We start from the raw sequence: 17,686 nt of genomic DNA, 5'->3' as shown, positions 1-17,686 counted from the left end.
GATCTCCAGTTAAAGGCCTCTCAGTGCTTGAAATCAGTTCTGAATGGGAAATTTAGATGCCCAGGAGTGGAAAGTGCTGATGATTTGCATATCTATCCCCAGAGAGCTCTGAAAAGAGTAAAACGTGGTTTACAATAGGGGGAAGAAATACATAGCATGTTTCTCAGTTCAAGAGAGGAAAAGTCTTTGCTTGACCAGAGATGGGACTCTTTCCAAGCTCTCTGAACTGACTGTAGTTTTCTCCTGAAATTCAAGTCTGAGACAAAAAACAAAAGCAAATTATAGCCTTCAGGAACCCTCAGAAACATTTCCACAAACTAGTCCGTGATTATTTTTGTAGGCGCGTAGAAAATATAGAATTTGTGTAGAGGGAAATTAGAAAGGAATGTTCTTTGTCTCTGATAGGAAAAGCACACACGTGGGCAAGTTGGGCAACTGTCCACAGGCTCTTTTCAGAAATTTCGTAAGATGACAGTCCTCAGAAGACAACAGTGAGGTAGCTTAGAGTTTTCAGACAGGGTCTTAAGATAAATGCTCCTTATACAGTTCTCCCTGGGGCACTGCTCTTACAGGGACTGTGGTCACCACCTGATTTTGAAACACAAATCTTTTGATTCTTTCAAATACCCAGAGGAAGATAAGTAGGATACTGACATACTGGATCCAAGCAAACTTTATCATTTCCCAGAATCCTGGTAGATAAGTACAAACAGTTAAGGAATCACATATGACATTTTCTAAGGAAATGTTAAACCAAAGGGTTAGTTTAGACAGAAAATGGCAAAAATGTTTCAAATACCCTTAAGATAAAAGAGATAATAAAAGATTATTAAGATATAAATATGGATGATTCTGATCTAGAAGAATTACTCAAGAAGAAATATGAACAGGAAATGAATATTTTTTCCTGTATGAACTGCAGACAGACAGTCATTTGTGTGGGGGCTACAAATGCAGCAATTTCCAGTCTGAGGCTTCCCACATCTGTTCCTTCCTGGGACAACTGAGGAATCCTTTCCTTGTTTGAAACCCAGCTACTGTTGGCCCTTTAACAGAAAGGATATGAGATGACTTCCATGGGGTATCGGATGACAGCATTAATCACAAATGGAGCTTCTGCAGCCCTTCCCACCAGCCAGATGGGGTTGGGGTCAGTCAGGATGGTGGTTACTGCAACAAAATGGGGAGTTAATCCATGAACACTCTCTTCGGCAATAAAATATTGGGGGCTATAAAAATACTCTGACCTCTCAGGCAAATTCTGCACTTCAGAACTCATAGCAAAGAAATAACTCAAAAGGAAAGAGAAACTGGATGTTCAAAGTTACTCACATATTATTTGCTAAAATACTTGTTAAAATAAGTTAAAAACTTGGGAAGAGTCTGTGTTTTCTACAATTGTTGAATGGCTAAGCAAAAGAATACTATGCTACCTCTGAAAAGAAAACCAATTAGAGCTTTGTAGCAGTGTGGGAAAATATTTATATTACAAAGTACAAAAGAGAAGTTGGTTCATAAAGTGTCTCTAAACTATGATAGGAGCTGGGACTTCCCTTGTGGTCCAGTGGGGAGGACTCCGTGCTCCCAATGCAGGGGGCCTGGGTTAGATCCCTGGTCGGGGAACTAGATCCCACATGCATGCCGCAACTAAGAAGTCCGTATGCTGCAACTAAAAAAAAAAAAAAAAAAAAAGATCGTGCATGCAGCAACTAAGACCTGGTGCAGCCAAAATAAATAAATAATAAACTATGATAGAAGCTGTATAAAAAAATCTACACATGTACAAAGACTGGAAGGAATTAAGAAAGAAAAGTTGATTTGTAGATAAATGTTTCTGTGTTCTAAAATTCTTTATTTTTGGAATAATGCTGCTAGGGTATTACATAAAATCAGAAAGAAATACTGGAATTGCAGTCCCCTCACTTGTTAAATGTCTGTGTATAGTATCTATGATGTCTGGTTGCCAAGTAATGCTTTAGATGCCTTTAGAGAAAACCTCAGACCACCAACCAGCCAGATGTGCTGAGTCAAGCACACACTCAGGGACAGCCTAATAGCCCACCTCTTGAAAGGGATGGATACCCTCGGCCTTCCAGCTAGAACCTTGGGTGCTTTTTCCTACTGCAGCTGCTGACATGGGGTGAGTCATGCACAGTCCCTATTTCCATCTGAAAACTATGGACAGCAACTTGTCTTTGGCTTCTTTTACAGGTACGGTGTGGGGAGGAACTCACATATCTATATATATAAACCCATCAAGTCAGCGGTGGGATACATATGGCAGTCAATTGGCACTAAATTGCCGGACCATAGGAGCAGTGGAGGGGACGGTTAGCGTGTGGGTCTTTAGATCAGGAGAAAAAGGACAAACCCTGAGCAACCTGTTCACATTCCATAACTGAGCATTCACTGTTTTGTTTTTAATAAATAAATTTATTTATTTATTTATGGCTGCATTGGGTCTTCATTGCTGTGCAAGGGCTCTCTCTAGTTGCAGCGAGCAGGGGATATTCTCCGTTGCGGTGTGTGGGCTTCTCATTGTGGTGGCTTCTCTTGTTGCGGAGCACGGGCTCTAGGCGCGAGAGCTTCAGTAGTTGTGGCACGCAGGCTCAGTAGTTGTGGCTCGCGGGCTCTAGAGCGCAGGCTCAGTAGTTGTGGCTCACGGGCTTAGGTGCTCCGCCGCATGTGGGATCTTCCCAGATCAGGGCTCAAACCCATGTCCCCTGCATTTGCAGGCGGATCCTTAACCACTGCGCCACCAGGAAAGTCCCAAACATTCACTGGTTTTGATACTTTCATATGATGTGGGCTCTAATTCTGTTTCTCTCCAATAACGCCATTAACCTGCAAAATCCTTGAGAAGCAGCTGAATGAACTCTCCCCATGACTCACCGTTCCTTTCCTGATAGGCAGCAACAATGTGGGTGAGGTCGTAGTCATGGGCAAAAGGGCTGGTCCCATTGATTACAGATACCTGGGATTCAACAGGAGGATGTGATGTGAGAACCCAAGCGGCTTCCCTTCTTGCTTTTCTACCCTCCTGCCCACCCAGGCTGACCTCAGAGACAACCCTCTTGGGCTTGGTGGCCCATTCCAGTATTGATAATCTTTTCTTCAAGGATGAATGAACTCCTTTGCAACAATTTAAGTCATTTACTCTGTCTTTCTTTTTGCAGGGATGGAAACAAGGGGTCGATATCCACCTTTTACACCTTTTACATGTTAAAAGCTATTTATAAAATACCCCTTTCTATTCCAATGGGAGAAATGATTAATTTTTTTTAAGAGACCACATTTTCAACTCCTTTGTCTTTTTCTTGCTCTTGCCTGGATTCTCTCTAATTGATCTCTTTGAAATACAGAGATGGAAATAGGATAAAGTGCAAACAGTAAGCACATAATCCTTTGAAGAAAAGAAAGGTCTGCCCTCTAATATCATATTCCTGTTGACATAATGTAATATACAAACCTTCAAATAAAAAGTGCTACATTAAGTTTATATCTGATAGCCTCCTCCTTTTTAAAAAACGCACGTTGGGACTTCCTTGGTGGCGCAGTGGTTAAGAATCCACCTGCCGGGCTTCCCTGGTGGCGCAGTGGTTGAGAGTCTGCCTGCCAGTGCAGACGACACGGGTTCGAGCCCTGGTCTGGGAAGATCCCACATGCCATGGAGCAACTGGGCCCGTGAGCCACAATTACTGAGCCTGCGCGTCTGGAGCCTGTGCTCCGCAACAACAGAGGCCGCGATAGTGAGAGGCCTGCGCACCGCGATGAAGAGTGACCCCCACTTGCCACAACTAGAGAAAGCCCATGCACAGAAATGAAGACCCAACACCGCCATAAAAATAAATAAATAAATAAATACATTGTGTATTATTAAAAAAAAAAAAAAAAAAAAAACACCCCCCCTGCCAATGCAGGGGACATAGGTTCGAGCCCTGGTTCAGGACGATCCCACACACTGTGGAGCAGCTAAGCCTGTGTGCCACAACTACTGAGCCTGCGCTCTAGAGCCCGCGAGCCCCAACTACTGAAGCCCGTGTGCCTAGAGCCCATGCTCCACAACAAGAGAAGCCACAGCAATGAGAAGCCTGCGCACCGCAACGAAGAGTAGCCCCTGCTCACCGCAACTAGAGAAAGCTCGCATGCAGCAACAAAGACCCAAAGCAGCCAAATATAAATTGATTAAAACAAAACAAAACAAAAATGCATGTTGATTATAGCAAGGTGACCATAAATCCCAATTTATCTGGAACAGTCCTGGTTTATGCCTATAATAAATGATAACATCTCATATTCATTTTCTAAAGTAGCCCAGCCAGGGACTTCCCTGGTGGTCCAGTGGTTAAGACTCCGTGCTCCCAACGCAGGGGACCTGGGTTCTGGTCAGGGAACTAGATCTCGCATGCTGCAACTAAAAAAAAGATCCCACACACCACACCAAAGATCCCACACGTGGTAACAAAGATCCCTTGTGCTGCAACTAAGACCCGGTGCAGCCAAATAAATAAATATTAAAAAAAAAAAAAAAAAGTAGCCCAGCCCAACTTACACAGGCCTCCCTGTGATAATGTAAAGGTTAGTAAAGTGATCAGATGCATGAGTTCTGGCCTCAGAGAGACAATTCATGGCTCCGTTACTTTCAAGCTGTGGGACTTGGGAAAATTAATCAATCCCTGTAAGCTCCAGTTTCCTCATGTGTGAGATGAGAGTTCATTCTCACATCAACTCTGAGCGCTTACAATGTGGCAGGCACTGTTTCAAGCGCTGGGGTGAGAGAAGACAGAAGACAGCAGCGCTTTTACCACTGAGGGAGATGGCAAATGAACAAACTAAAAACCTCTCTTTAATATTTCAGGTTGAGGTAAGGGGAGTAAACCTGGGTGAGGAATGATGGAGGGACAGGTAAATGTTCTTTAGAAGGAGTGTCAGGGAAGGACTGTGCACAGGAGCTTTGAACAGGGACCAGAATGGGGCAATAGGATAAGCAACCTAGAAAGGAGCATAGGGGGACAATGACAGGACCAGCGGCTGGAGAGCAGGGAAGTTGCAAGAGAAGGCATCTCGTGAGGTTGCTGTAATGATTAAATGAGATAACACATTTAAACCTCTTAACTCAGGCTGGCATGTTATATGCTTAACAAATGGTGGTTAGTATTCTTTTTCTTTTCTTCTTCTTTTTTAAAAATAAATTTATGTATTTATTTATTTAGGCTGCATTGGGTCTTCGTTACTGCGCGCAGGCTTTCTCTAGTTGCCATGAGCAGGGGCTACTCTTCGTTGCGGTGTGCAGGCTTCTCATTGCGCTGGCTTCTCTTGTTGTGGAGTGCGGGCTTCAGTAGCTGTGGCACTCAGGCTCAGTAGTTGTGGCTCACGGGCTCTAGAGCGCAGGCTCGGTAGTTGTGGTGCACGGGCTTAGGTGCTTTGCGGCATGTGGGATCTTCCTGGACCAGGGCTCGAACCCGTGCCCCCTGCATTTGCAGGCGGACTCTCAACCACTGCCCCACCAGGGAAGTCCCAGTGTTCTTTTTCAAATGTTTTACATGAACTGAAAAAGAGCACCTGAAATAAATACACCGTGTGTGTGTGACCACGCGTGCGCGCACCCAAAAACTATAAGCAATTCAATTCTTAAAGACAAAGACATATTCTTTTCCTCTCTTTTTACATGCAAATACAGGGGTATCTGTCTCCATATTTTAAAAGAACTCATGGAAAGAATTCCTCAGAAATCCTTTTCTATGCTACCCACAAAGACATGCTATTTCCAACGTTCCTTTCTCCCTCTTCAAAGAACTTGACAAACAGTAACATACAGGGACTTCCCTGGCAGTCCAGTGGTTAAGACGCCATGCTTCCAATGCAGGGGGCACGGGTTCGATCCCTGGTCCAGGAACTAAGATCCCACATGCCGCGTGGTGCGGCCAAAAAAAAAACCCCAACACACACACGCACACACACACACACACACCACACACACACACACACACACACACACACCAGTAACAGAAAGAGAAGAGATGAACAGTAAGCAATATCCTTACATTGTACCGAACATCTAGGCCACCATGGCTTAGGGGCTGCTTCTGCTGCAGCCTCAGATCTCCGTTCACATATAATTGGGACCCCGGAACAGCAAAGGAGGATTGGAAGAACGCCATGCTCTGCATCACGAATGTCGACATCCTCTGAAATCATTAGAAGGAGAGACAGTATCAATTTCGGCCAGATCCAAGGGGCTCTGGGTTCTAAGTGTCACCTGTCTGTGGCTGAAGCCTAGCCATCCCTCCTATGCCTCACTCAGCCATGCAGGAAGCACTCTGCCCAGAACCCTCTGACCTATTAATAGCTCATGTAAATTAACATGACCTCAATGAAAAACATTCAAATTTTATTTCTGCAGTGAAATCCCAAAGGACACCTCTGAAAAGTCTTCTGCAGTGTGGGTTTTCCCAGAAATCAGAAAGGGGGCTCTGTTCTATTGAAAGACAAAAGGGAGAGGACTCACGTGCAGTTGGTAGGAGAAAGTCAAGATGAGCTGCACACCAAGAACATGCTCCGTGGACTGCAGGGGAAGCTCCAGTTTAAAATGTAACATGTCCATTTTCCCATCCTGGTTCCTGTCTTCTTCTCTAGTCTAGGAAAGCCAAAAGAGGCCAGTGATCCCGCTCCTTAATAAGTCTGGGAGGAATCCATCTCACCGTTGGACATACACAGTGACTCATAGTTCTGCCACACAGAGGCATTATCTTCCTCACCAGAAGAAAAGAGAAAAAGGGACTTCCCTGGTGGTGCAGTGCTTAAAAATCCACCTGTCAATGCAGGGAACACGGGTTCGAGTCCTGGACCGGGAAGATCCCACATGCTGCAGAGCAACTAAGCCCGTGCACCACATCTACTGAGACTGCGTTCTTGAGCCCGCGAGCCACAAATACTGAGCCCGTGTGCCGCAACTACTGCGGCCCGCGTGCCTAGAGCCTGTGCTCCGCAACAAAGAGAAGCCACCGCAATGAGAAGCCCGCACACCACAAGAAAGAGTAGCCTCCACTTGCCGCAACTAGAGAAAGCCCGCGCACAGCAATGAAGACCCAACGCAGCCAATAAATAAATTTATTTTAAAAAAAAAAAGAAAGAAAAGAAAAGAGAAAAATACATAGGTATAAGTGGATCAATGGTGGTGAAAGAGACACATATGCATGGCCCCTAAACTGCATACTTGGGCTTCTCAAATGTTCTAGGGCCAAACTGAAGAAGACCTAGAAGTGGCAGTAACAACAGTGTAAACATCTGGATGCATTGTTCTTTTTCACTTGCCTCATTTGCTTTTTTGGTTTTATTGCTGGTGTTTTCTTTCCTTTTTAGAAACATGCCTGAGTTTGTATGGAACATTTAAATAGCATATCAAAACAGACTTCTACCTCTCTAGAAGTCAACTTTTTAAAACAGAAAAGAAAGAATCCTAATCATTATGCCTTCCCCAAACAGACTCAGCAGAAAAACACCAAGCTCTATTTATATATTCTTTAACCACAGTGCTTTGATTCAGATTCTCAGTGTTGGACTGATGTCAGGGCTTTATAGCCTAGTGCATCTTTTAGTACCAATGAATACAATGTAAAAGAAAGCTAAGTAAAATCAGTGAGGCATTAAAACTACACAGGTACTTTATAAATTATGGCCATGAAAGTAGGGAAGGGACCTCCCTGGTGGTCCAGTGGTTAAGAATCCACCTTCCAATGCAGGGGATGTGGGTTTGATCCCTGGTTGGGAAACTAAGATCCCACATGCCACGGGGCAACTAAGTCCTTGAGCCGCAACTCCTGAGCCCGCACGCCACAACTAGAGAGAAGCCCCAGTGCCGCAACTAAGACCCGATGCAGCCAAAAATAAATAAATAAATACTAAAAAAAAAAAAAAAAAAAAAAGTAGGGAAAACAGAGATCCAAGGAGGGAAAAACACAAATCACAGATCCTTAAAAAACACCAGAATCCAGTCTCACCTCATAGTGACCCTAAAATGACCCTAAAATGACTAGCAGGAAAGACTCACTGAAATGTGATCACTGGTGACATGATTCCTTGCCACAAATCGGGATCTTGTTACTACAACTGATCCTTTTCCACTGTAGGTTCCCAGAAGGATTCTGCTATGGGGTATCAGCATTCCCATCTGAATTCCCCATGTACTGATTCATTTGGTTTTCCGCCATACCTTTATGTGGGGGAAGAGATTCTTTGTTCTTTTTCAGACTAGTAAGGTCGTTTGAGATGGAGATATCTCAGTTTTCAGAACCTTTCAATCATTTCTTTCCTTCTAGACAATAATGTCCTTATCCTAGGCCTTGTTATAGAGAAACCTACCCTCTCTGTTCTGTTGGATACTATTTTCTCTGTCCTGTTACATCAGCTTTGCCGGTGTAGGCGAGGGATATCTGTTACCATGGCTGACGATCAGGTTACCGAGGCAATTATGTATTAGCAATTATGAGTAGGATGGAAAAGAGTCTGTGAATTCACAGGCTTGTCTTCCTGTGAATTTTTTTCAGTTGGTATCTGGGAAGATTTGGAAGACAAATCAGGTTAACTCTCTGTAGTGGATCCATGGCTTTTCTGGATCTTTAGGGTTGGATAGGAAGACAAAGATCAACAACTTGCAAGAGAGGAGTGACCAGGAGGGGAATGCCAGAAGAATCCAGACTCTAACACAGTCTGAGAGGGAGAGAAACACGTTTCATTTGACCTTTACAATAAGGCGAAGGTAAGCAGAGCAAGTACTATCCCCATTGTATATATGAGAAAACCAAGGCTCAGAGAGATTAAGGGATTTATGGAGTAAGACTACTATTGGTAAAGACAGGATATGAAACCACATCTTTGACTTCAAATCTGATCCTCTTTCCAGGACTAAAATGTCCAGACTTAAACTCAAGGAGAAGATGTCGGTTAAGAAAGATCTTTTTGCAAGAAGCCAGCACACTTTTATGCCATGTTCACAGAGGACAGAGATCCAGCACAGCACCATAATTGGTGTCTATTTGTTAAATCCATTCATTAACCTGTCAAATATTTTCTTTTCCTTTTTTTTTCTTTTTTAACATTTATTTATTTGGCTGTGCTGGGTCTTAGTTACAGCACGTGAGATCTTTTTTTACTTGTGGCACATGGGATCTAGTTCACTGTCCAGGGATCGAACCCAGGCCCCCTGCACTGGGAACGTGGAGTCTTAACCACTGGACCACCAGGGAAGTCCCAACCTGTCAAATATTTTCTGAGGGCCTACTATGTGCCAGGCATTGCTTCAGGTTCTGGGAATATAATGGCAAACAAAATGGACAAAGTCTCCACCCTAATGGAGCTTACATTCCCAGCCAGGGAGGCAGAAAGTAAATCAACAAACAGATATGTGCTAACAGGTAGTGCTAAGTGTCACAAAGAAAAATGAAGCAAACTAAAATTAGAGAATGACCAGGACAGAACAAAAATTTTTATACAAAGTATTCAGGAATACCTGACTGTTGAGAAGTCAGGTGAAGTGAGGTGATAAGACATATAAATGTCTTGGGGAAGAGTGATCCAAGCTAATAAAGCACACATACTCTGGGTGAAAGCAGGTCAGTGTTTAATGGAGTGAGATGAGGCCAGTGCAGCTGAGCAGAGTGCATGAGCTGGAGACAGTGGAAGATGAGGGCCCAGACAGGCCCATGGGGATGAGTGATGGTGAAAATGGTGCATCTCCCACAGAGGACCTGTCACCAAGTAAGACTCTTGCTCCCTTGGGGCTGGCAAGGTGAGTTACATCGCTGTGCTATCACTTGGACCACTGATGGAATCAATTACCTAATTCCATTTACTTCAAACCAAGCTTAACACAAAATGCAACAGCTACAAAGGCAGGTGTTCAATGAGCTAATACTTTTTTCTAAATATTTTTAAAATATTTATTTATTTTTGGCTGTGTTGGGTCTTTGTTGCTGCACATAGGCTTTCTCTAGTTGCGGCGAGCAGGGGCTACTCTTTGTTGTGGTCCGTGGGCTTCTCATTGCGGAATACAGGCTCTAGGCGTGCAGGCTTCAGTAGTTGTGGCGCACAGGGTTAGTTCCTCTGAGGCCTGTGGGATGTTCCCGGACCCGTGCTTGAACCCATTTCCCCTGCACTGGCAGGTGGATTTTTAACCACTGTGCCACCAGGGAAGTCCCCTCAATGAGCTAATACTTCTTTAACACAAGTTTAGGATTAGTAACTAAAATCCAATGGGTGTGTCTGGCTAAGAGAATTCATAAATCACACCATCACCTTATTTCTATAAGGTATATGTGCAATTTGGAGCAATTTTTATATCCACGGTTCATCCTGTCTCGTCCCTCTGCATACCGCAGGAGAGAAGTATTATTACTAGTAATAATTAGCAATAGTTAGAGAGGTAGGTACTGTCATCCTCTTTATATAATTACTTTGAGGCCAAGAGAGGGTATGGAACCCAATGACAGAACTGTGGCTAGAACTTAAGTTTACTGACTCCTGATGCTATAATAGCCCATAAGAACCCTAATTTCAAAGATTTCTGGAGTTAAAACAGGTAATCCTTTACAGATATGTGTGAAATCAATACTAACATACTAGATTGGATAAATACAGGCATCGTTGGATTTAGTCAATGCCCATCAGTCCACCTGTATCAATCAGGGTCCAATCAGGAAGGAAGAAATGAAAATAAAGTTATTTTAACAGGGGAATGTAGTATAGGAGATAATTAATAACACAGGCATTAGTGGACTAAAAAAGCAAACAGGGAACACTTTTTGCAGGATAACTACCTAGGGCCGGAGAAGAAAAGGAAGAGGCTGGTGTTACCTCAAGGAGCTGGGACTCAGACCTCAAAAAGGGAGTGCTGTCAGCTGGTACTGGTACCTTTGGAGCTAGGATGAAGAACCCATGAGGGAGTCAATAAGGCAGGAGGAAAGATGTACTCCTTGCTGTTTGCATCACCCCAGCAATGGTTCTTCACCCTGGTTGCAATTTCTGGTTTTCTGCCACTCCTAGAACAAGGCTCACCATGCCTCCTACTGGCAGAATCTAACAGGGAGCCAGTAGGCAGAGGAAAATGTGGTTTTCAGTATCTCAGCATGAGCATCACAAAGGAGAGTATAGGAGGGTAGGTTTGGAGCTGAGCAAGACCTAATAACCAGCACAGCATCTGACAGTAAGAGTAGCTGTAAATTTAACCACTGCCATTGTTTCCACAGTGCCTTGACTTGCAACATTTTTCTCATCAAGGATTCTACAGTATTTGATAGTCTGCTGGAATTTTATTTGGCTCCTGTTTGTTTTCATATCTTTTATTCTCTAGAGTCATACTCTTCTTTTTTCTTTTTTTTTGCTGTGCCATGTGGCTTGCAGGGTATTAGCTCCCTGACCAGGAATCAAACCCAGCTCCCGGCAGTGAAAGCACAGAGTCCTAACCACTGGACCACCAGGGAATTCCCTAGAGTCATATTCTTTTACTGAAGGTTAATTTCCTAGTTTATACCAGTGTCCACTTTACCATATACTTGTCATCATTGGGGTTTCCCATTTTTTCTTTTTAAGCTGATAGTACTCTTTGACACCAGTCTTTGGGTCTCCAGCAAAGTATAATCATTAATTATAAAATGTACCAATATTTTATATACCAGTAAGAAAGCAAAAATATTTCCAATTAAACTATGACACAATGCTTTCTAATCACTAAGGGTATTTATTTTATACTTATTGAAAGAGCTTTTAGATTTAGGCATATTAATATCAGATATCCTATTTATGCACATAGAAAAATATATGCAAAATAAATTGATCCAGGGATTCTTAAAACTTCTTTACATCATGATTCTTTGAATCATTTTTTGACTCAGTATTATCCATACTTTTCTATGCAAGTTTGTCCTTTGTGCCATGAAGCACACTGGTGCTTTTTTTTACAGCATTTAAAAAACATTCACAAAGGGCACTAAAATTCACTGGTCTGGGTTCATAAGCAGGCTTTAAAATTCTGTGGAGTTATCCTACTATTAAGTGCCTCTTGAACCTTCCCTTACCTGTTTATCACTTGGTTCTTAGAGTTAAAATGTTTTATTATTGTCTCTGGGGTTTTCTTTCAAGTTGCTGATGTCCCTTCTGCAAGTTTTGGTGCTGGTACTTTTGAGTTTTCATACGTAGTCAATGAGGACTAGCCAGGCCTGTCTTCTGGCCAACAGCTATTGTAAGATACCACTGACAGGGCTTCCCTTCCCTAGTGGCGCAGTGGTTGGGAGTCTGCCTGCCGATGCAGGCGACACGGGCTCGTGCCCCAGTCCGGGAAGATCCCACATCCCACATTGCCGCAGAGCGGCTGGGCCGGTGAGCCATGACCGCTGAGCCTGCGCGTCCAGAGCCTGTGCTCCGCAGCGGGAGAGGCCACAGCGGTGAGAGGCCCGCGTAAAAAAAACAAAAAACAAAATAGATACCACTGACAGGCACACACACTCTGATTTCGGAGAGGAGAAAAAACATGGCTCGGACACACTGTACTCTCCACTCATCTTCTTGCATCCTCTTGTAGTCTTCAGCCCCCATATTCTCTGGGTCACACAAGCTTAAAGAACCAAGTCAGGCTCATTAAGGAAAAAGGTCACTCTGAGCTTTTTTTCTTCTTTCATTAGAAACAAGAAACTTGATTTTTAAAGCATTAAAAGCATAGGGACTTTAGAGACGCTGTCCAAGGTGAGCTGACTAAAGCAGAAACAAGGCCGTTTCTGACTTCTAAGGCATTTTCCCAAATTAGCACCCGCAAAGCCACCTCCAAGCATTTGGTCAAACTTTTTTTTTGTAGCACGCGGGCCTCTCACTGCCGTGGCCTCTCCCGCTGCGGAGCACAGGCTCCGGACGCACAGGCCCAGCGGCCATGGCTCATGGGCACAGCCGCTCTGCGGCATGTGGGATCCTCCCGGACCGGGGCACGAACCCATGTCCCCTGCATCGGCAGGCGGACTCCCAACCACTGGGCCACCAGGGAAGCCCTCATTTGGTCAAACTTTGACCTAAAACCACTGCTTCCTTGGCTCTCTGGGCAGTTTCTTGGACAGGTTGTAGTCAGTCTAGCTCTATGTTCAGAGTTAGAAGAGTATTTTGCCGCACTAGGGTTAAGAGTATAAGATACAAAACAGGAAACCTTGGGGACTTCCCTGGTGGTCCAGTGGGTAAGACTCTGCGCTCTCAAAGCAGGGGGCCAGGGTTTAATCCCTGGTGGGGGAACTTGATCCTGCATGAATGCCTCAACTAAAAAAAAGATCCTGCGTGTCACAACCAAGACCCGGAGCAGACTAAATAAATAAAAATAAATCTTAAAAAAACCCTAAGAAACCCTTGAGCTGTAGTCCTGACTGCTCAGCTGAGAGCTAGAAACTGTCACTTAGCTCCGAGTCTCGTTCTCTTCATCTGTAAAATGGGGGTATAACCTCTAACTCACAAGGTTACTGTGAGGCTTAAAGAGATAATATATGTAAAAAATCAATGGCTAACACTTTACTAAGTGATTGTTAAAGGCCAAGTATCACATACAGGAATTTAAATGTATTATCTAATGATGAAATGCTTAGCATATGCCAGAGGCATGGTAAATCAACAGCAATTTCAACTTTATTCATTTATTTGGCCGTGCTGTGGGGCTTGTGGAATCATAGTTCCCAGACCAGGGATCGAAGTCGGGCCCTAGTCAGTGAAAGCGCGAAGTCCTAACCTGGAAATTCCCAATAGCAATTTTTACTACTACGGCTTGTAAGCGTTATCACCAGGATATCACCAACCTGCTTTTAAAAAAATTTAGACATAATTCACATACCATAAAATTCACCCTTTTGCTACAATTCAGTAGATTTTAGTATATTCAAAAAGTTGTGTGACTATCACCACTTATTCCAATTTCAAAACATTTTCATCAGCCCCCCAAAGAAACCACATACCCATCCCCATTAGCAGTCACTACCCATCTCTCCTCTCCACCAATTAATTCCCCAAGTTCCTGGAATCCCTAATCTACCTTCTGTCTCTACAGATTTGTCTATTCTGGACATTTCATCTAAATGGAATCATACAACATGTGCTGTTTTGTGGTTGAATTCTTTTACTTACCAAAAAGGTTCATCCATGTTGTAGCACATATCATGACTCCATTCCTTTTTGTGGTTGGGTAATATTCTATTGTATGCATATAACATATTTTGTTATCCATTCACTCATTGATGGACGTTTGGGTTGTTTGGACTTTTTTTTTGAATTGTTATTGCTCTTACGTATGAGGCTGCTATGAACATTTGTGCACAAGTTTCTGTGTAGACATGTGTCCTCAGTTTTGGGGGGTACACATATGCCTAGGAGTAGGGATGCTGGGACACATGATAACTCTATGTTTTTTTCTTTTTCTGGAAAGAAAATCACTTTATTCTAATTAATTCACAAACAAAAGCTTGTTTAAGAGGCCAAACATCTGCCCAGCCCCAAACTCAATACCATCTCATGAGCTTCTACATGGTGAGAATACCCTCTTCCACTGCAATTCTGAAGCACAAAAGCTATTAATGATCGAGGAGAGGTTTAACTGGTGGCTTCACACTTTATATCTTCACTATCAATTATATTTTTAATGCTAAATCAACATGGTAATGAGAGATGATTTTTCATGTCTTCAGTTGGAACTTCTTGATGAATCTAACCTGTTCGCCAATTTGCACTGTTTCAGCACCTCACTGAAACCTTCACAAAGCTTAAGGTCACCCTGGTTCAGGGCACACTCCAAAAACTATTTCACCTGAAAAAAGCATGGGCCATTCTGCTGCTGCTGTGCCGGCTGGGTTCCCTGAGGCTCCCGGTAAGTGATGTCAGGCCTTGAGGGCTCAGCATTACTTCCTGTACTGAAGCCACCAGGGAGGGCATGACCCAGAGTGTGGCCGACGCTGGCTGCAGTGGTTGCCATCTGGGCCCTCACACCTGGCTGCTGGGGAGCAGCAGCAGGGGAGCCAACAGCAGACGGTGGAGCCGCTGCTGGTGGCTGAGCTGTGGGCGCTGGCCTGGGCGCGGTTCTCATCTGAGGGGCCCGGCTGGCTGGAGGGGCCACGCTGAAAGCGTGGCTTCGGCTTCCACGAGGAATCTTAAATGCGCGGCGAAGCGGGGACTAGAAGAGCGAGGATAACTCTATGCTTAACTTTTTGAGGAACTGCCAACTATTTTCCAAAGTAACTGTGGCATTTTATACACTTACCTGCTTTTAAAATTTTACTGTTTTTTTGGTTTGCTTTTGTTTTACACGGCGCTTTCTAAATTTTTCCTTTAAAAATTGTTGTCATTGTAATTTTAAAATCTTGAATATGTATTACATTCCCATGTTACAAAATTATAATGGTACAAAAGGCTATGTAGTGAAAAATTTCTCTCCCACCTTAACCTCAGCCACCTAGTTCCTTCCCCAGAGCAATCAATGTTGTCAGTTTCTTTTGAATTCTTCCAGAGATAGCTGAAGCATGCATGTGTGTGTATGTAAATACATACATTCGTATATTTTTGGTTTTTTTCTATTTTTATACAAATGGAAGCATATTATATACAATTTTTGTTTTTTACACTTATCAATTTCTCTTGGAGGTAATTCCACATCAATAGATATAAATCCAACTTCATTAAAAAAAAAATGCTATGTAACATTCCACTAGGTAGAGGTAACAACTTTTTAAATGAGTCTTCTATTGCTACATAAGTTGTTTACCATTTTTTTAAAAAAATTTATTTATTTTATTTATTTATTTTTCGCTGCTCTGGGTCTTCATTGCTGCGCGTGGGTTTTTCTCTAGTTGTGGTGAGCGGGGGTTACTCTTTGCTGTGGTGCTTGGGCTTCTCATTGCAGTGGCTTCTCTTGTTGCAGAGCATGGGGTCTGGGCGTGTGGGCTTCAGTAGCTGTGGCACTCGGGCTCAGTAGTTGTGGCGCACGGGCTTAGTTGCTCCGCGGCATGTGGGATCTTCCCAGACCAAGGCTTGAACCTGCCCCTTCATTGGCAGGCGGATGCTTAACCACTGCACCACCAGGGAAGCCGTTTACCATCTTTTGATGCTACAGACAATGCTGCAATGAGCAACTTTTTACATATGTCATTTCACATGTGTGCACAAACCTTAGGATACCTTACTAGAAGTAGAAGCAGGCACATGAATTGGTAATTTTGACATATATGGACAAACAAATATGGTCCTTAAAGAGGTTTTATCAATCTACACTCCCACCAGAGATATACAGGAGTGTATGCACAATTCCCTACAACTTGCTCACTGTGCTACGAAACTTCAATTTTTGCCTATTTGATAGATAAAAATGATATCTCAATTATTCTTAATTTGCATCTAATTACGAGTGCGATTTCATATGTTTAAGAATTATGTGTTGAGAAATAGAATACTGCCTGCCACATCAGTAAACAAAGGATGTCACAGTCATTAGCGATTACACCCAAGCTGATGGTGAGCTGGCGAGCCCTGAGGGAACTCAGGACAGAAACAAAGAATACCTGCCATCTAGCAGCCATCAGACTGCAGTCACTCCCCATGGTGCACCCTGAGGAAATTCAGGATACTGGCCCCAGACAGCTGAGGTGAATATCAAAGGAATGATTTCAGTGAGCCCAAACTCTAGCATCTTCCCATACATAGCAAAGCGCTAAATTCCTTAACTTGAGATCTAGTTTTCTTTTACTAACAGTAATCTTTTGTTCCTACTACCTGCCCTTTGTTGCAAAACTCCTGTATATCCTACCTCACCTCCTTGGAGCAGTTTTCTCAGGGTTACTAGAGATACTGCCTCCTAGGCTTGAAGTCCTCAGTATGTCTGCCTAATAAAACATAACTCTCAACTTTTAGGCTGTGCATATGTTTTTTTAGTTCACAGTGTGTTTTGTCTTCTATAAACTGTTCATATTCTTTGCCCTTTTTTTTTACTAGGTAGTTGGTCTTTTAATTATAGATCTGTCGGCACTTTATGTTAGGAAAATTAGCCCTTTACAAGTGATACAAATAGTAAAACTTTTTTCCTTGTTGTCATTTGTGTTTTGGCTTTGCTTACGGTTTTCACCAGGCCAATGATTTTTTAAATTATATACTTGCATTTATCAAAAAAGTTTCTTTTATGCCTTCTAAATTTTACATCATAGTCAGAGATTTAAAAGCTTTCACTCTTGGGGGCTTCCCTGGTGGCGCAGTGGTTGAGAGTCCATCTACCGATGCAGGGGACACGGGTTCGTGCCCCGGTGCGGGAAGATCCCACATGCCGCGGAGTGGCTAGGCCCGTGAGCCATGGCCGCTGAGCCTGCGCGTCCGGAGCCTGTGCTCCGCAATGGGAGAGGCCACAACAGTGAGAGGCCCGCGTACCGCAAAAAAAACAAAAAACAAAAAACAAAACAAACAAAAAAGCTTTCACTCATTTGTTTCAGTACTTTTATGATTTCATATTTTAAATTTAATTTTGATCTATCTGGACTTTAATTCTGCTGTACAGTCTCTGAGGACTAGCTCCATCTTTACGCACTGATTTAAAATGCCACCTTTGTCATATTAGGGTCCATTTCCATACTTTTTATATAATTCCCCAAACCACACTACTTTACTTATTAGAGCTTTAAGGTATAGTTTAATATCT

General features: G+C 43.1%; 1 protein-coding gene and 1 pseudogene across 1 annotated transcript in view; both read right to left on the bottom strand.

Annotated features, from left to right (window-relative positions):
- Positions 1-522: 522 nt before the first annotated feature.
- Positions 523-17,686, bottom strand: part of TMEM231 (transmembrane protein 231) — a 20,178-nt gene continuing 3,014 nt past the window's right edge. The window contains exons 3-7 of the mRNA XM_007462925.1: positions 6,509-6,637; positions 6,045-6,188; positions 2,893-2,974; positions 1,065-1,170; positions 523-703 (exon numbers count right to left, since the gene is read on the bottom strand). Of these exons, the coding sequence (XP_007462987.1) occupies positions 523-703; positions 1,065-1,170; positions 2,893-2,974; positions 6,045-6,188; positions 6,509-6,637 (642 nt within the window). The remainder of the gene's footprint in view (positions 704-1,064; positions 1,171-2,892; positions 2,975-6,044; positions 6,189-6,508; positions 6,638-17,686) is intronic.
- Positions 14,696-17,686, bottom strand: part of LOC103070307 (coiled-coil-helix-coiled-coil-helix domain-containing protein 2, mitochondrial pseudogene) — a 3,457-nt pseudogene continuing 466 nt past the window's right edge.

This window comes from Lipotes vexillifer, unplaced genomic scaffold (assembly GCF_000442215.2).
Source record: "Lipotes vexillifer unplaced genomic scaffold, Lipotes_vexillifer_v1.1 scaffold70, whole genome shotgun sequence".
NCBI classification, from domain to species: Eukaryota; Metazoa; Chordata; class Mammalia; order Artiodactyla; family Lipotidae; genus Lipotes; species Lipotes vexillifer.
This window is presented reverse-complemented; position numbering and strand designations above follow the sequence as displayed.